Source organism: Haliaeetus leucocephalus, unplaced genomic scaffold (assembly GCF_000737465.1).
Source record: "Haliaeetus leucocephalus isolate CR32 unplaced genomic scaffold, Haliaeetus_leucocephalus-4.0 Scaffold687, whole genome shotgun sequence".
Taxonomy (NCBI): domain Eukaryota; kingdom Metazoa; phylum Chordata; class Aves; order Accipitriformes; family Accipitridae; genus Haliaeetus; species Haliaeetus leucocephalus.
In genome coordinates, this window is record NW_010973123.1 from 2879222 (window position 1) to 2898907 (window position 19686).

At 38.0% G+C, this 19686-nt stretch overlaps 2 protein-coding genes across 3 annotated transcripts in view; both read left to right on the plus strand.

Moving 5' to 3' along the window:
* The first annotated feature begins 7880 nt into the window (after positions 1-7880).
* Positions 7881-17625, plus strand: UBE2D1 (ubiquitin-conjugating enzyme E2D 1). 2 transcript variants are annotated; one of them, XM_010579895.1, is made up of 7 exons: positions 7881-7944; positions 8039-8070; positions 10283-10400; positions 10840-10917; positions 11184-11289; positions 13538-13631; positions 16737-17625. In XM_010579895.1, exons 3-7 carry the CDS (start codon positions 10350-10352, stop codon positions 16780-16782), a joined length of 375 nt encoding a protein of 124 aa, XP_010578197.1. In that variant the 5' UTR covers positions 7881-7944; positions 8039-8070; positions 10283-10349; the 3' UTR covers positions 16783-17625. The 2 variants fall into 2 exon arrangements, with proteins under 2 accessions (XP_010578197.1, XP_010578198.1); XM_010579896.1 differs by having other exon boundaries at positions 13580-13631.
* A 1964-nt stretch (positions 17626-19589) lies between these two features.
* Positions 19590-19686, plus strand: part of TFAM (transcription factor A, mitochondrial) — an 8663-nt gene continuing 8566 nt past the window's right edge. The window contains exon 1 of the mRNA XM_010580001.1: positions 19590-19662. Within this exon, the coding sequence (XP_010578303.1) occupies positions 19590-19662 (73 nt within the window). The remainder of the gene's footprint in view (positions 19663-19686) is intronic.

Sequence of the window (19686 nt, forward strand, 5' to 3'; positions counted from 1 at the left end):
CGGGCCGGGCCGGGCCGCGGCTCAGCGGGGTCTCCTGAGGGGGCGGAGGGGCCCAGGCCGGTGCGGGGCGCGGCTGTCCTGGTCGTGAGGTGGAAAAAGGGTGGCTCCTGTCGGTCTCCTTGCGGTGTCGGGACTCTTCACCTTCTTGAAGCCCCCCCCCCCAGTCAGTGCTTTAAGCTGTCGTTAATAAAACATCTGCGATATTTCCCGAGCGTGTGATTGTGAAGCACTGCGTGAAAGGCGACGTTGTGTTAACGGGTTATCTTTAGTAGAGGTGTAAGTAAAACATCTGTTGCCAAAATACTGCACTCCTGTTGTGGCACAGCTTGGTCAGCTCTGTGCATGAGGGTTTTTTTCCACATTAGGAAGTGCTGTCAGCCCAGTACTTGACATGACCTTTGAATGTACCCCAGTTGTAGAGTTTTTGGATGGTATTTGTGAATGGTCAGGTTTTAATTGTGAAGTAAACATCTAGATTCCTTTTGTTTGGCAAGACCTGACTGGTCACTGTACAGTACAGACAAAAAAAGCATTACGGATGGTAAACATAGAAGTTGAGTTAATGTTAGTGCATTGGCTGTGTTATAGAATACGTGGTATTTTGTTGCTGTTGATGCACCATGTTTAGTCGGTGTTTGTGCTATCCTGGTTCTGTGACTGTGCTGTAATTTCTTGTTCTGGATTCCCTTTTGCTGTTGGAAAATGTTGGTATTACAGAAATAGAATTCTATAATGACCAGTTAACCCTGCAGTGAGCAGATTTGGGATACCCTACAATAGATATAAAGTTATTTGGATGGATTTCTACTAGAAGTCAGTAGTCATGTCTCATGCTACAAATCTCATTATGCCTTTACAGGTAGTGCAATTAAGGGAGATTTTTGTTGCTTCGTATCACGTATTTGTTGTGAATGGTACATTTGAACCTTATATCAAATATTAATAGATAACTACAGTGATTTTTCTCTACTTTGTCATGCTTCTGCATATTATGGGAATGCTTTGCCTTTTGTTGCCTTTTTAATTTCCCACCTTTTCTTGAATATCTCCTTACTCTTGTGTTTATAAGAAAAGGATTGTTCTGAATACTTTCTCTTTCCTTTTGTTCAGTTTCGTTCTGCTAAGGTGAACAGACAAAGTGGAATGTCTGGTGGTCTTCTGGTATTTTTGAGATGGAGTGGTAGTTTGTGGCCTTCCAAATGAGGTCCTGCTAGAATAGGATTGTTGTCTCTATTTTTCTCCTATCGCATTCACTGCGTAACTTTTCTTCCTGCTTTAGAGACTTCCATACATATTGGAAACCCACAATTTTCTTTAGTGGGGCATTTAAAAACTTTGTGTTCAATAGATGTGAAATTATGGGTGGACTATTTAAGAAACAGTATCTTTCATCCTGTTAGCCCTAATAGATTCTGTTTCTACTCTTCAAAAATGAAGAAAAGCTTACCAGGATGCCAACTTCAAGGTAGTGTAAGATTTCCTGATTTTATGCAAAAACTTCTATCCAAAACATGAAGAGACATTGGGGAAGGACCTACCAGAAGAGCTGAGATTACATTCAAAACTAGTTACCTCCTGCTTCTGTTTTGCTGCAGAAATGACTATTGCTAGTTTTCTTTTTTTGATTAACTACCCTCATCACTATCTGCTGCCTTTCTTGGGGAAATAAAAAGTACAACTAGAGGGATTTGGCCAGCAGTCTGCCTCCGGAGCAGTAGAAGAGGAAAGTGGCAAGGAAATAGGATTGTTTCAAATAGAAAGTTAAAATGAATGGGAGAAGTTAAAAAAGACAAACTATCTTGATGTCATTGTCCTATGTAGAGCTTTCCTGAAAATTACAAAACTGGAAGTTTATTGCTAGATGAAATGTATTTGTGTGATGGTGTATTTATCCCATCTAACTTCCTGATATTTCAGGCTGGCTGTAAAGGTTGATAGCTATGTTGTGTCTCAAGGGTAGTATGGGATAAGATCTGGAGTAGATGAAATGCTGTAAGGACTTCATAGTTTCACAAAGTGCTTAGAGGAACTCTTTGGAGAACAAAGCGCTGCCAGAAAACACAATGGTATTACATGGGAGCTTGTCAGTCTAGACATACTGTCTGAAGTTAAGCTTTGGTGGTTCAGAATTGTACTTGTAACACAGCTAAGGGGTTCTGGTGGCAAGCTTGAGTGTTTGTTCACAATAATTTTGATAATTTCTGTGTTCAGGATGATAGCACATCCAAAGGAAGAAAAGCGGTAATATGTACAAATGTTAGTAAGCATATTTTGTCTCATACCAGTTGTGACTCCAATTTCTAAATAGTATTGCCATTGTGATCTGTGTCATTGCATCTGGTCTTTTGTTGATCAGCCTTGAGGGACTCCTCAAAGGAGGACAGCGTGTGGACTTCAAGACTATAGTAATGGAAAGATGTATTGTACTTGGGAGCTGCCTTAAAAAATGAGCAACTGAATAACCAATGAACAAGCTGATCACTGCCCATGAAAGTATGTTCAGCTTAGTGCTGCAAGTGGAAGAGCAGTGAGGACATGAAGCCCTGCTGTGCAAGCACAGCTGTCAGTGCCGCCTCCATGACAAATTCATCTCCGAGTTCCTCAGAGAATCTCAGACAGGGGATTCTTATTCATCTTAAGCTGAGGAGCCTGTGTTAGTTTACCTTGTCAGTGCTTTGCTTTGCCATTGCATCAGAGAGGCACTACGTTCCTGCGCTGTCAAAAACTTCAGGCTGCGCTCTGTGTGTGATATAGAATAGATGTTCCTTGGGGCAGGAGCTGCTTCTCTGTAGTCTGTGATGCACCAGTGAAAGAAGAGCACATGTTTTTATGGGCATTGTAAATTCCAGATGTTGCAAATTATGAAAACAAAACAAATAGTGTAGGTTTTAGTTGGGAAGGGATATTGTGCAAAGAAGACTATTGTTACCACCTCTGGAAATTGAGACACCGTGGCTTTTCTGCAAGGTAGAAAATAGTTCAGGCTGTCAGGTTATGCAAGTTAGTGCATAGGTCAGTTCTGCCTGTGTGTCCTATGCAGAACCATTTTTCTGAGATTCCTTTTCTGAATTCTTTTTTTACAGATCTAATTGTGAGTTTGCTGTCCTGTTAGTTCAGTATTGCAGTTGAGATTGTTTTCATCATAAATCCTTTACTTCTGGGTGCTCCTCTAGTGTTACTGGGGGGTTGATGATGTGCTTGTTAATGGCTCAGCCTGTTTGAAAGTACAAAATTGGTATTTAGTTTTGTTATAGGCATAAAAAAAATTGGACTTAGAAGAGAGTGCAGAAGAGATTTTGAAACCAGTTAAAGAGAAAAATAGCTGTTGTTTTTTATCTTGTTTGTACATAGTGCTTGATTGTTTTTTTCCTACAGCTCAGTAAGAATAGAAGCATTGAAATATTTAGATATGTCAATGAACTAAATGTCTGTTTGTTTCAGTATGTGTTTCGTATATGTGTAGACTAACAGAGCATATGGACTTGAATATTTATGTTGAAAATAACTTGTTACTGTAAATCTACTCAAGTAAATAAAATTTTATCAATATTTGTAGTTTAGGTTTAAACTGTTGAGTCACATGCTGTCTTTGGATGGTAATAACCATACTGAGGAAACTTCTTTTGTGGATCCGTAATATAAAATGTTTTAATTGGCTTTCAAAACATAAGCTGTGATATCACAACAATATTTTTTGCATTAAAACAATGTATAAAAATCGAATATATACTTTATTCCTAAGACTTACCTTTATATAGAGAAATAGTAAGATAAATATTTGCTTTACATTTACCAAATTTATGAAGAACAGAGAATCCTTTAACTAGTCTAAGTATAACCGCTGGGGGTTTTTTTTGACAGATGGTTCCAAACAGCATTAATATAACAGCAGTAGTGTATGCATGGAGTTGGTAGGAAGTGAGTCTGTGGTCTACAGTGCATTTTGTGCAAGAAATGAAGAACATCACTGGCAAATATAAAAGCCTGTATTCTAAATAACAGCATGGAAAAGGGCTCTGATTGTGGTTTTGTGTCACTTAGAGAATTAAAATAGCTTTTAGTGATGCTGACTGCAGGTTTTTTTGTATTCTGATAGTCTGCATTTCTGACTTTTTTTTTTGAACTGAAAAAGAGGAGATATTTTTAGGGCTTTTTTTTGTTACTACTCATGCTCATAGCCATTGCGTGTCCATGAGTACTGTGCTGAGAATATTTATGTCCTTGTTATCAAAGTATCCTCCACAGTCTTGTCCCAGTAGCTTTTTAGGAGAGAAGCCTGACTGCTAATAAAGTGTGTAAGTGTTAAACTGGCCTTCCAGTCTTCACCAACTTTATACTTTTGTGAAATACATCCTGTATTATACTTTGACAGTGAGTACTAGTCTGCACATTCAGAAATATTTCCAGCATTTATAGCTTACCATAGCGTGTGTTTTACATGTTAAACTTGATTTTTAAATTTTTGCTTCATGCTGCCCACAGAGCTATTCTACAGCATGTGGTGCAATGAAAGGTGATAATTTGGAGGCTTTGCTGTGTCCATCTCCAGTAATTGTTGCTTAGCGTTTGTAGCATTATGCTAATATTCCTTTATTAGCTACACCTGGTCACAGATCCTGCTTACTTTTGTGCTTGGCTGCTTCTCAGTAGTTACAAACAGGGGAAATAGTTTGCTGTAGCACCCATTCATTGCAACCAGTTAGAAGCATAGAATTAACAGTATTCTATTCTACTCTCTAATATTTTCTATGTTTGAGAGGATTAGAAGATCTATTCCTACCACTGTCCTCAGCTTAGTTGTTTTCTCTGTACAAGTTTATCCTGGCTGTACTGCAATAGTGTGGCATGTGTTAGAGCTCTTGATAGATGCTTTTATGCTGTGACATTCACCAGTGCTTGAAATAACTGATAATTCTGTTTGCATCTTTTGCAGACAAAATTTTGGTTTTGTGTATTCTCATAAAAGATGTTGCACTGGTGTGCACTTTAGAAACTGAATCTGCACTCCTTTGAGTTATAGATCCTGTTTGTTAGCCTATGTACATCAAAGTCTTGCACCAGTGTTTTCTATACCAGTGACTAAAAATATTGGTATAGACAAGGCCTTGAAGTAACCCGACCTGCATCTTGCAGCTACATGGTGACAATCCATAAAACATGGACAAAGCTGCTGGAACCAATTAACTTAAAATTACGGGAAGTCTTTAGTGTTGACTGCGTAATGCCTTACATACTGTTCTCTTGCACTTCTTAATGAGGTTTCAGTTCATTGTGCTTTGTAACTCTTCAGCCTTGTCCCTTGACAAAGCAACGTTTTGGGCTTCTTGTGAAGAGCATCTTTGCTGTTTTGTATAGAGAATTCTTGTATTCAACTTCTCATTCTTTTGTGAATATGTAAATTCATGAAGCAGGTTTTTTTACACATACTTACTCTAGAGAATCATCACAACTGTTCTGCAGTGTTTGGTTCTGGACACTGGGAAGTCAATCTGACTCAGGGACATTCTGACTATCTCCTTGCACCATTTCAAAAGATGTAGGAAAGCTTGAAGCCTAAATCTTACAGCTCTGCAGATAATTTTGCTTTGAATATGAAGCTTAAACAGCATAATTAACAATATGAAGTTGAATAGTGCCTTTAGCTGAAACCAATTGAAAGTGTATACCTAAGGAGCCTTCCCCAGTTCCTGCCAGTTTTGAAGTATGTGTGTACATAGGAAAGAAAACCAATTTGTGTGGGTTTAGGGTATGTAAAGATCTTGAGGAAAGCATCTAGCAAATGAGGGCGCTGTTATAGACTTGCGACTCCAAAATTAAGTGCTTGCCTAGCAGTTTGCGTATGCATATAGGAATGTTTGCATATATTTTAGAGACTTTCAGAAGAGTTTAAGCTACTTATTTTTCCCATCATTGCCTTTAATTTAGTAGTCAGCAATGACTGCTATAAAATGTATGATTTTTAGGCTTTCAATTCTCTGTTTTGGCTAACAGTGTCGTCTAGCTGGCTTTTTTGAAGTGTGCGTACAAGACCTAATCTTCTCTTGTTGGGTTAGATCTTGAGTTGCAAATTAGAGTAGACAGTGGCTGTAACAGCTCTGCTGCTGGTAGTGGTTGTTACAACTCCCGTGACTCCTGGAAACTTGAGACATGTTGACTCCCTTCGTGTACTGGCAATTACTTGGCTTTGCATGGATTACTAGTTAGTTCTCTGTATCGCTCCCTTGGTGAAATTTGAATCCTCCGATTAAAAAGGGAACTGCGCTTTTAAAGTGTTTTGCTATTGCCTTTATTAGTCAAAGTCTAGTCCGGAGTGCTGTTTCTGGACCAGTGTACAATTTCACCAACAGAATAAAGTTAAGGGCAGACAGGTAACACTAGTTGGCAACCTGAGCTATTTCATTATATGAAAGAACTGTCTCTTTTGGTTTAAATCGCAAGGACTGTGAGGAATGACTTCAGAGCAAGTAGTAACATTACTGTATTAACTGGACGAAGATACGTTGCAGTGCCTTTCTTTGAATTAAGGTCCGAGTATGGACCTGTAAGAAGTGTGCCTGAATTTAGGTGCCACATGCATAGTAAATTGGGTCCCTTGAAGAGAGTAGTGTGTTGAGTTGAAATGTTTACTGGATGTCATAAACGGATAAATATATCACAGCAGTTGAGAAGCGCAGAGTTTAAACCCTTCAAATTTACATAAGGTCTGATCACACTACGTACACAAATTCTACACCTGAGTTAAACTTAGTTCCAATTTAAACCTTGATTTTGGAAGTAGTTGTCTTGACTAATGATTTTTGAGTAGAAATGTTTTCACTGTTATTCCTTAAGCTAAACTAAAGGAGATATTTGCAGACCTGCTTATGTTTATTGTTGACTTAAATATGTGTTTTGAGTAATTGAGTGACTTAGGAACAGTGGTTTAGCACATATCTTTTAGCTTATTTCAATGGAAGTATTTATACATAATTGTTAAACTTACTGCAGCACAGTTCCTATCAGCTTAGAATTGGAAAACGTTGTTTGTTATTAGTACAGTAAAATTTCAGACATCAAAAGTAGGATATTGAATTAAACAAGAAAAATGAACCAACATTAATGCCTGTCTTGTTTTGCATTTGATACAGTGATCATAAATCAGATGAAAAGCTGAGCTGGTTTTGAGTAATTGAATAATAATTTTAAATTATTTGGGACTGTGTGGACTTCTGCAAGAGAAATAGATCAGTTGACCTGCAAAAGCTTCTCTGAATGCTTCTCTTAAATTTCAACTTTCTTGGGAGTTTTTCAGTAGTCATTTTGAAAAAAAGCATGCAGGGAATTAAATCAAGGTATGTTAAATAGGGTGTAGAGCTAATGTTTTTTCCTTTATTTTCTAGTTTACTTAGAAAACTTTGTTATGTTCATATATCATCTCTAGGCAGACTGCAAGCATTTTATGAGCTAGTTTAACTCAGCTACTGTACATAGATTAGGCCAATACAAGAAGCTTTTGTAAATTACAAATCAAAAGCTAAAAGAACAGTCAGATTAGCACATAAATTTCTAAATTAAGCAGTGAGTTTACCGACAAATCAAGAAACCCTTCATTTAATTTCTTTTTTCTGTCTACCTGAATACATCCAGCTTATTATGAACTTGGCTATAACTCTTAAATACTTCCAGATATTAATTTATAGCACAATGTTGTCTTTAGCTGCAGGCTTATCTGGCAAAAAAAAACCTTTCAGTATCAATGGGCATTTCAAGTATTGATTTCTTTAAAAATATCACAGGTCTATTTAATAAAACCTGTTTGTGTTCTTACTGCTGAAGTGATGCTGCTGAGTGGTGTGTATTTTTGTGTAGAGATCTTTCAAATATTTGTGTGTTTCTTACAGGAACTAAGTGATCTGCAGCGAGACCCACCGGCCCACTGTTCTGCCGGACCTGTTGGAGATGACTGTAAGCTCTTCACAATACATTGTCACAGCTGACCTTTTTCCGGTTACGAAAACCTCAGAAAATGTCTTAATTGTTGTATCTTTTTGACTTTCAGTGTTTCATTGGCAAGCAACAATTATGGGACCTGTAAGTATATAATTCATGCCCATTAGAAAGTAGACCTTGTTTCCCTTTTTGTTACAGAAGGATTCATTTGGGTTTCTGTAACCATGGCAGTCAAATTCAGCTGTGCTGTGTATAGATTAAAGATTTAGGGTGGTATTGTTGTTCTTAGTAGTCTGGTACTAGTTTCTTTCTGTAACTGTTCAAACATCCCCCTTCATGAAGTTAGGGGTGCTTAATCAGTCAACTGCAATGTTTGAATTGGTGATGTGGGCTGCAAAGTGAAAAGCTTGCTTGCTTTTCAAAGGTGATCAATTCTGGAAGAGTCATCCATCTGAAAGGAGGAAGAGTGGGTGTAATTCAGTGTTAAAGTTGGTAACTGTAAACAAGAGTGGAGTTGCACAGGGTGATTTTGGGGGCTTTTAGATAGAGCCTATATGATGGCTGTAATGTGGCTCTGGCAAAAACAGATGGCTTTTGCGAACTGTAGGCCAGCAGTTGTGGTTACTTTTGGTTTCTTTGTGAGAAAGGCCTGCTTTCCTTGGGTTGAGGGAGATCTCTAAAGACTCCATTTATGACTCTTGTCAAGGAAATGACATAAGGACAATAAAGCTTAAGAACAGAAAGTTTTAAAGGGAAACTGAAAAGGGTTTTAGCAAAAAGAATAAAGAACAATATGACCTGAGGGAAGGGGTGCTTATTCATATCATGGTAAGGAGTTTGTATTCCTAGTGTTTTCCTTTTGGACTTATTAATTTGGAAAGAAGAGTTTCTAGTTCAGATGGTCAGCTGAATCACTGTGTAAGCTGAAATTTTGAGACAATACTTAATCCATTAAGATGCAGTATCACATGGTAGAGGAAAGTGGTATTGTGTCTGTTTTCAAAAAATTTCTGCATTTGCAGCACAGCTGCTCTGACGCAGTGAAAGATCAGTTACTGAATTGCCAGTGCTGGAGTCTGTTGTCCAACTTGTCAATGGCCCAGCAGCAACTGAAGTGATTGTGGCAAGTTTTTCTGTAGGATACTAATGCTTTTGCCATTTTTCTTTAACAAGTGTTCTTTCACATACAAAGTCATTCTAACCCCTACCCTTCTGAGCTGCTTAAAGGTGAATGGCAAAACAGCAGAGAAGTTAAGAGTTAACAAAAGCTTACATGCTGATTGCCACCAATAATGTCTTTGTCCTGAATGACTGTGATAACCTGAGCAAGGGAAATACTAGCAACGTAAATCCCAACTTAAATTCCGTTTTTTCTTCCAGCTTGCAGTTCACCTTTCATATTCTGTAGTGGAAAATACTCTTTTCTTTGCTTCGGTTTCTTCAGATTTCTCTAGTTAAGGATAAGAATGAGCATCTCTTGCCAACCTTTCTCAGCCATTTCTGCTGAGGTACGAGAAAAGAACACCATCAGGATATTAATCCTTTTTCTTGATAACATAAGGAAATAGGGATGCACATCCTGTATGTTTCCTGATGGCCTGAGGGAAGCATAGAACTAAAGCTTGCCTTCAGAATTCACTTCCTATGTCTGGAAGTAGGGTAACCTCTTCTCCTGTCTGTGGGCATCATCAATTTGTTTTATATACCTTACTCATAAAACGTAGTGTGACTACTTTGCCTGCTGTCTGACACTGAACTTGTCTCATCTTCAGCTTATTTTAACTTCAACAAATCATTTAGTACGCGTGCAAGCAGTCCTTTCAAATGTAATTGGAAGTACAGTGGCAATCTCTTCCGATGTTACCTAATGCTGACTTCTTAGCAATACTATATATAACCTGCCTTACATTGCAACGCTGTCTGCATTTTGAGTGTGCGAGACGACATGTCTTGGTGGACCATTTGTGACTTTACCTCTTATATTCATCTCTAAAAATGTAATTTTTGCTCATTTCCAAGGTAAACATTTTATTTAAAAAAAACAATCTGCCTTTGCTTCCATAAGAAAACCCAAAAACTTGATCTTCTGCAGCTTTGCTGAGATTGAGTTCCGTTGTTGCTGTTTTAAACTTAGCGAGTAATGAGAAAGGTTTTCTTCTCCTTCTCTTAATCAGAAATGGCAGCACTGCTCTCTGTCATTTAGCACTGAGACTTTTCTCCTCACTTTTCTAGTTAATAAAAATGACAGGTTTCTTCAACAGATAACTGCAACAAAGTTATTTCTATCTATTAACTGTGTGCAACCTGGACGTAAACCTGTGCACATGTTCTCTAACAAAATGCATGTTCACAGATTTGTACAGGTCACAAAGATGTTGTGTGTTTTAAAACTCCCTGATGTCATCATGATCAACTGAATTATGTTGGAAAATCCTACTCTTTGCATCTGCAAAGAGAAACCACTTCTTAAGGTAAGTATATTTGTAGCTTAAGGATGGAGGAGGATCAGAGCAGCTGTGGTGTTGCACGGAGACAGGATTTGGAAGACCTGCTCTGGGTTTTGTATTCCCCTTGGTGTGGTGGAGCTGGTGGATCAGCAGTTTTGTAGGTCCACCAGTCAAACACTGCTCCCTCCCTTTCTTTCCCCAAGAAGGGCAGCACTCAGTAGCTGCACTGCGCTACTAGAGTAGTAGCCCTGGTTGGCTCTACTGTAGATCTGTAGGCCAGTGGGAGGTTTCGCTTCCTGCTGTGCCTTCCCAGTACACAGCCCATAGTATGGGCTGTGTACTGGGGAGAAAATGGATTTTCTAAGATACTCGCAGCTTTGGGAGGTTGTCTATGTTCAGAAGGGAAGCTCCAAAATAACTGCAATATATTAATGTGTTTTGTTTGTTTTGTTTTTTTCCCCAGCCTGATAGTGCATATCAAGGGGGAGTATTTTTCCTCACAGTACACTTTCCAACAGACTATCCTTTCAAACCACCAAAGGTAAGTCCTTTCTCTCAAAACTTACGCAATTTTTTTGGTCAAAGCTTTGTTTCTATGTCTTAGTTCTTTGAGGCTTAATTTTGGAAGTTAAAACCACAAAGGCCAGCAATAGGATACACGTTCATAGTGGATGAACAGACAAAAGTGTACAATAAATTGTGTTGGCAGATCTAGTATGACTGGACCTGAAAGTACAATGTTAAGGATTCCAAATGTAATAAACATAATTTGATGTTACTTGGTTTTTAATTATTTTTTTATTCCAGATTGCTTTTACAACAAAAATATACCACCCAAACATAAACAGTAATGGAAGTATTTGTCTTGATATCCTGAGATCGCAATGGTCACCAGCTCTGACTGTATCTAAAGGTAAACTCACAGATTTGCTAATGTATTTATGAAATTGCATACACTGCCATGGTGCTTTTGTGTGTATTACGGCACTAAAGGTGTCAGTGCATTTATCCTGCACGTTACAGAAGTGGCAAATTCCATTGGAATTCTTGTTGTGATCCAAAATCTTGCACAGTTTATTTGGAGCATCACATTACATAAAATATTATGTGCATGGCAAAGAAATGTTCTAAAACAAGCTGGGTAAGATAATAAATGTCCAATTAGCTTGAAATGCAGCTTCTGTATTGTAGCTGGCTGTGCATGCAGAACTGAGGAGAAACTGGTGAGCAGAGCTTCAAAATCAAATGAATTTGGATGTAAATGGAAAACCCTGATACTGACATGTGTGGGTTTACCTGATTGCTTATTGATGGCTCTTTGGGTTGCCTGAGCATCCTTGTGTGGGCTAAGGTCTTAATTGCACTTTATTTTAAAATGAGATAAATTGTTCTAGTTTGCATTCCTCTGCAAGATGAATATTTAAAAATGTAGCTGCTTTCAAAATCATCAGTAAAAGATTTATTAACATATTCTAGTCCTGTAGTTAAACTTTCTCACATTGAACAGTATAGATTTTTTTGAACATTAAGGTTACAATTAAGCAGTTCTTTTGTTGTAGGCATTTTGTGTCTCCAAACGCTGCTTAAAATGTGAGTGCTATCATTGTTTTTTCTCACCCATCTTCAAAATGCTTAGGCACACTCTTAGTCATATTACAGAAGGTTCTCCTGTGACTCAAGATTAAACAGTATCACATCTTGCTTATGTGCTTGAGAGCTCTCTAAACCACGTCTTTTTTCAGAACAGTGTCAATGCATTTGGTGTACAAGCTAAAAATTGTTAGTCTTTGTCCAATGGAAATTGCTCTGTGCAAGTGCAATTGCTATACCTCCTTGGAAAAGCAACTTCTGCTCATGCACGATGACCCCATGCAGTAATCTCACAAGCTAAATAAAATCTAAGTTTAATACTGTTTCCTGAAGTAGTTGCTGAAGACATGAATTACTCCTGTGTGTAGTTGGTATCAACTTTCCACAGAAATTGGTTGTTTTATTGCTGAGCAACAATTGTCTTGTTTCTAGTTATTTAGAAGGTATTTAGCAAATGAAATTTGGCACTTACATCATGTTTAACAGCTGGCATTTACAACTGAAAACTTAAGTTTTTAGATCTTCAGCACTTCTCTGTGCCTTTACTTGTTGAGCGTTCCTTCAGTTATAAAGCGGAGCAGTCTGGTGGTCTTATGTGTTCTCATTTGATGTGCTTTTAAAGTGCTTGCACATTGTATATTTCATATAACTGGAAATTAGCTCAGTGCCTCATGGAAGTTTCTCCTTTGTAGTTCTTGTTTTACTGTATCAAAGGATTACAACATACTGATAGCAACTCTGATTGGTGTGACCAAGTACTCTAACCCCTTTTTTTTAGTATTACTGATGTATTTGGCACTTAATAAAATTAAATATGTCAGTATGAAGTGGTCAAACTTGCTACAGCTGAAGTAGGTGTTAGTCCGGGCTCTTTGGTAACAAGACAAAGTAAGGAAAAAAATCCTATTCTACAGCAGATTCTTATGATAGCATCAAATTCCCTTTCACAACACGTTTAGAATTGTTTAACTGTGTACTTTTGCATTCATATTAGTTCTGAGTATAAAAACAGAAATTTCCTGAAAGGTATGGACTGAAAATGTTAGAAAAAAATCAAATGGCCTTGGTTCAATTCCAGGAAATGAATATGGAATTATAAGTGAATACCTGCATATAATGCTGATGAAGTATTTTCCCAAAATGGAAGTCACACTTATATCAAATTAAGTGAAGTGTTCAAATGAAGGAGAGGATAACTGTCAGCACAGAAGTGGAGAAGAATAATTGTAGATGGAAGGGCTTAGTTTGATCAAACATTTATATGTAACTGTGTAGTCTGTGGTTTGTTTAACGTTCATAGGTTAAAACACGGGAGGGAGATCATTACAAATGGTACAGGTCCATGGGTTGCAGGTTCTCTAGGCTAGTATCAGGTGTTGTTTACTTAGGACCTAGAAAAATGATGCTGTATAAGCATTTCTGAGCAGAACTGCTATGTGAAAGCTTAATACTAATATGCATTCTCTTCCCAATCTCCCTTCTACCACCCTCCTTCAGTGTACTGGAATATATTAAAGGATTATAGAAATAAAGCAAACTAACTTGTTTAATCTAGTGTCTCTTTTATTTAGTTTTATTGTCCATATGCTCCTTACTTTGTGATCCTAATCCAGATGATCCTTTAGTACCGGATATTGCACAGATCTACAAGTCAGACAAGGAAAAGTGAGTATAACATATACATAATTGTGTGTGTGGTACTTGCAGGTGGTTATCTGCTATGCACCTTCTATCTTAACTTTTAAAGATAATTTTCATAGATTTGTACAGGATTAGATTTTTAAATCTTGAAAATATCGATCAGTGGAATGGCAAGCAGAAAACTGTAGGCATACACAACTGTTGGGTACTTACTAATTTTTTGTACTTAGTTGCATAAAACGTTCACACTTTTGTGTTTCATCTTTATATTCATTGCATGAAAAATCATTTCCCAAATATGAGTTATTTGTTGCTACTGTGATCCTCTGGTTGTAAAACCTGTGCCTTTAGTAAGATGTTAGGTGTGAACAACAAACATGTTTTTGACACCATTTTCTAAATGTAGGATAGACTAATATTTAGCTCTTTTTAGTGCTAAGAACCATTGTCACATTGCAATTTGCAGCATCTTACAGAGAAAAAGAACCTTTTTTTTTTTTTACTTTTTGGAACAGCTGTAGAACTTGCAGGAAGTTTCTGATTTTGGGAAGGTAACATGGACAGCACATAATGGAGGTATTACATGCTTCTGGACCAAACCTGATTTCCATTTGAGAAGTTTTAACTCTAAAAGTACTATACTGACTGGAACATCTATTCTGGGGTCTTTTACTTACAGTATGGAACCACCTGGATTTTCCAAAGTTCAGTGTTAAGGCTTGTTGACTTCTTGTTGTACATCACTCCTAAGGAGGGTTTTGAAATGCTCTCTTACAGCTACATACACGGCTGAACCCTCACAATATCAGATAACGGGATTTAGAGGTCACTAGCAAGCCCAGTGCTTTGGCATAGTGATGTTTCTTTCCAGACTGCTACCTGTCTCGAGTGATTTCTTTGAGCACCAAAACTTTGAATAGTGGCCTCTGCGGATATCTAAGCAAAATGATGCATTGATTTCTTAAGAGTTTGTTGCAGTTGTGGGTGGCAGGAAGCTCAGGCCCTTTATTCCACAGATTAGACTGCGTGATTTCCAAAGGGTTCCGTGGAGGAAATACTACCTGTGTAAGATTTTTCCATCATTGCTGCTTTCTGCTGATATATCAGCTACCTGCTTTTCTTGGGCTTACAAACGTTAAAAACTTTATGCATGGGAAAAGTTACAGAATCAGTGATCCAGGAAGGAAATACTATTTTGCTTACCACTGGGAGATTTGTTGAACTCTGCTGCTATTAGGCATTTTGAGCACAATCCAGGATGTAGTCCACAGTCTATCAGCATGGCCTGAGCTGTCTTCTGTAACAGGGTTTTAGCACCTGTGGGTTTTCTAGGTGTGTGTGGGATTAAGACAGACTGAAACACAAGATCAATTTAGGATAGTAATGAGGAGTAGGAGTCTCTAAGGTTTTCCAAATACATCCAGTCCTCGTTTGCCAAGAACGGAATAACCTTCCTCAAAATGAATCTGCCACAAATTTTCTGATGGCCTTGAAAATAAATTAAATAGTCATAGCTGTGCAGTACGTTCATAGATGGCCTAACCAGCACTGTTTATCTGACTTCTTCGAGCTTTGGAAAAGGTTATAGATTTAGTTTGGGGCAGGCTTTTTATCCTTGGTACTTAAGCTGCTTTTTGGTAATCTTGCTGTTAACTATTTTAATTGTTATACTCTTTGCTTCAGATTTTGTGGAACGTTTGTGATATCCAAAAGAATTTTTGACTTTCTGGTTAACTGATTGAGAAATTGTTTGGTACCTATTTTTTTTGTACTGAGCCATTGAAGACTCCTTGCAATGCATGCTGATAGCCTGTGGTTCATCACACATACAGGTCCATGAGGATTTGAGTATTGTTTTTACCTTGAGGACTGGATAGAGCAGAAGTGATGTAGAAGTTCCATGGAAGTCTATGGTCTAGTATTTCTCTCCCTAGAGTAAGAATTATTAAAATGGCCCTTTTCTGACAGTTCGATGTCTGATGCAATCAAATCATGTAACCCACTTCTTGAACTCTGTAGCTTGTACTGCAAAGCAGATAGTGTTCAAGCTGAGGATCTTGTGCCTTGGCTGCTCCCCATTTGTGTCTCGGCTTTTGTCTACCCACTACCTTAATAGCGATTTCAGCTATTGTGCCTCCTGTTTGTGAAGGAAGGGAATAAGGGATATTTCTCTATCTCCAAAACTCGAAATTTAATCATTGCTAGAGAAAGTGAGACAACCTATAGTCTTGACTATAGCTTTGTCTTCTTATGCTGTTCACGTATTAAATATTTTAATCTCATCTTGGATTTAGGAAATGGAAGATATGGCTGGTTACCCCTGAGCATTTATCTGTGGGTGTATTAGTAGAAGTAAAAATCTGAAGACTTGTATGGTAGCATATTCTTAAGAAGAAAACCAATTAGTACATGAGTTGCTATACTTATCTTAAGAAATGGATTTAAAACTTGTCAGCGTTTTGTCTGGAGAACCCAGAAGAAAGTGAATCTAGTCTGAAGAGTGGAATGTAACAAATTTAAGGACCAGAGGGGAAGTTGTTGACTCTCTAAGGACATTTACCTTTGGGAGTGCTAATGAGCTTCATACCAGAAGGAAAAGACCCAAGACTTAAAATCTAGTAAAAAATGCTTTTCAGAAAATTTCCCTTTCAAGTTCTGAAATGCAGATGGAAGTGCAGAATGGAGATAAAAAAAAATCACTGTGCCTTTTATCCCCACCCTTTCCAAACCCAGTTAACTATACTGAATTATATGCAACTAAAATGCATGAACTTTGTCAGACTGTGTTAATAGCATATACATTTAGGAATAATTGACAACAAATTCCTGTTAAGGTACAAATAAGGGAACCAGTTGTGAAATGCAAATTAAGTATGCATAATGATACGCATTTTAATACAAACCTGTGAGATTGGTCTTGAGTTTGAGTCTAAATAGCTTTGATAGGTAACCTTAGAAACAGAATGTACAGTGGGTATACGTTTCTTGGCTTTTAGACTATTTTAATGTTATTTGAATTAATGCTAAGAGGTGAAAAGCTCAGTAACATCTGTATTAAGTAAATATGTGGCCATTGTCAATGTATCACTAACAGCTCTTCACTGTAATGCCTTCTTTCTGCACGTACAGATACAACAGACATGCAAGAGAATGGACTCAGAAATATGCAATGTAAACTTGTGAAGACTTTTTCATATACCACAGAGTACTGTAAATTCTAGGGTTTTTTTCAAAATTAGAAGGAAATGGAGCACAGTTTACTGTTTCAGTGTATCATGATGCCCCTTGAATTTTTTTCACCCATGTAAGTGTGTTTCTGGAGCAAGGGAGAACAAACTTCCAAAAATAACCTTATGACTGTGATAAGAATATTTATCCTCTTTGTATGCTTTGCAGAAGACATTTATTATGGTTTTTAAGAGTTGGACATCTACATCTTCAGACTACGAGATCCATAATGCAGTTGTAAAGCAACCAAATTCTTTTTGCTGGAAAAGTAGCTGTTTTTACGTGATGAATACTGTATGTGTGTCCTTAAAGTACGTTGTCCGTTTCATAAGTGTGTTCAAATTTCATTTTGTTAGTTCACTTATATAATTTGTATTTTTTTTACTGTATAGACTAAATATTTTATTTACCATGTAAGTCATTTCATTTTAGACTTACTTGCTTGTGCACAGTATTGACAAGCTACAACTGCTAGTAATGAAGTAACTGGAGTATCCCACCCGTTAGGATATTCTAAAAACTGACTGCAGATTTCTTAAAACCTAGAATGATCTTTGCACTGTAATTCTTTGTACGCTGATTATGGAGAAACACTTGGTTTTGATTCTGTTGCATACTTGACTTAATTTTATTGCAATGTGAACTAATTGCACTGCTATGTAGAAAGATACATAATCGTTTTGTTGCTATTCACAACTGATTTTTGACATGTGGGCAACATAACACTATCACAGACCTTTTACAAATCTAAATGTAGCCTTTTCCATATAAATAAAATGCATTTTCTACTACTTGTCTTGGCTATTTTTTTTCAGAATGATGCATATCCTTAAAGTGCTTGTTCTAACATTAGAGAATCAAAATATTAAGTGTGCATGTGTCTTGTAGACAAAAGGGAAAACAAAGCCATGCATCACATACTACTTAGAACTGTGTTGCAATTAATTTTTATGCTAGCTTTAGCCTAATTTATTTAGCCTGCTATGCCCATTGTTTTATGTAGGATTTCAACTAGTTTAATGACATGCTAGCTCTATATTCATTTATGGAGGAAATACCACAAGTGTTTGAATGTCAAACACTTCAGTTAAGGTGGTGTATTTGCAATATCAGAATGTTACAGTAAACTTCTCACATTTGAAGCTAACTTTTCCATTAACTGGCACTTCAGTTGCTTTAGACTATGCATGTGAAAAGCCAGTAGTGCTGGAGAGGGGCAATCTTTTCTTACAAAGTAGATTAAAAGCAGAAAAACTTTGATTTCCTACTATACATTCTTCTTGGGTATCCAAAAATAAAAACGCATGACTAATGTTTTTCTCTGTACCTTGCATATGAAAGAAAAGTGACTTGTGGCTGGGACATTTGTCATCAAATACATTTTTAAGACAACAAAAATATTTGGGTTTTTTTTTTTACTGTAATGAATGCCAAACTGGAATTTGGGTTGTGGGTGGCAAGTGTGCACGGTAGGAGCTTTTATTCCTACCAGCAGAATATTGTTGTCTTCATGCTTGCTGCCTTACTGACCCAAATGGCTTAAGTTGGTCATGTATGGGAAAATGTCACTTCTGTGCTATGGTTTTCTCCATGATGTAATGATGACTTTTGAAACAAAAGCTTGATGGAGAGTGGCTCTATTCATTTTAAAATATCCTTGTTCACTTCAGATTGTAAGCTGAGTAAATGTGGGGTGTTTTGTTATTAAAATGAGTGCTTCATTATACTTGAACTTGGACAATGTAGCTAGGAAGGCAAAGCCATTGTTTATACTTATTGCTAAAATGGTGGTAGAAAACTTTGACCATCAGAATGTGTTCCCAGAGCTTTTATATTTTCTAGATTGGTAGTAATACATTTGTACTAGAAGTTATTGAAGTGTTCGCAATGTCAGTATTGAACAGTGTGAATCTGGAAGTTTGACTTGCATCTTGGAATACTCACTTTCTTTTGGTTTGCTGAGTTGTATTAGGGATGGTTTGAAATCTTCTGTACTTCAACTGGTCATTTTTCTGCTGTGTGCCATACATGCAAGAACGACTTTTCCATCACAGTGCAAGACCAGCAGGATGATAAAAACCCAAAAGACCAACAAGTAAGGCATTCTGCCTACAGCATGTTTAAATACTAAAAAAAAAAAAAGTAATTCTGTCTTATGCACATGCTGTTTTAGAGGCATGAAGCTCAGTCTTTTATGCTTACGGTCCTCCTAGCAGTTCACCCTTTCTGCTTTTGAAATGATAGCTGAGATAAATGCAACCTTTATGTAAAACTTTAGTCTTTGAAAGAGTTGGTCAGATTTCAGCCATGGAGACAAAACATCTCCACTACTCCTCCTTCAGCCTTCCGCTGTTAATGCTGTCTTAAGGGGGAGGGGGGGAAATTATAGCCGAAAGGTTACTCGATCCTGTGTTGTTCACTATGATGGAAAAAAAATGGCACCATCTTTGTGTCCTTGGGGTTTTTTTCCCCCCTTCTGTCCTGCTGGGAGCTGCAGCCTCGCCCGTTCCAGGCCCGTAGACCCCCGGCGTGCTCTGCCCCTGGCAGCTCTGCAGCCACAAGCTTGCTGCGAAGAGGAAACCCCCGAAGCGGCCCGGTTCCGTTTTTGGCCAGAGCTCAGCAGCTGCTTGGTCGTTTCTGCCGTCGGTGTTGTTTCCCGCCCGCTGTTACTCCCTGTGCCCTCACGTAATAAAACACGGACGAATACTGTTAAGAACCTCGTGTGCCTCTCTGACAGGCTGCTGTCCCGGGTCGATGTACGGCATGCCCGCGGGAGGGGGGCGGCCGGGGCCGGGATGTTTCGCCCCGCCGGGGCCGGGGGCCGGAGGCGCCGCCGCGGGAGGAAGCGGAC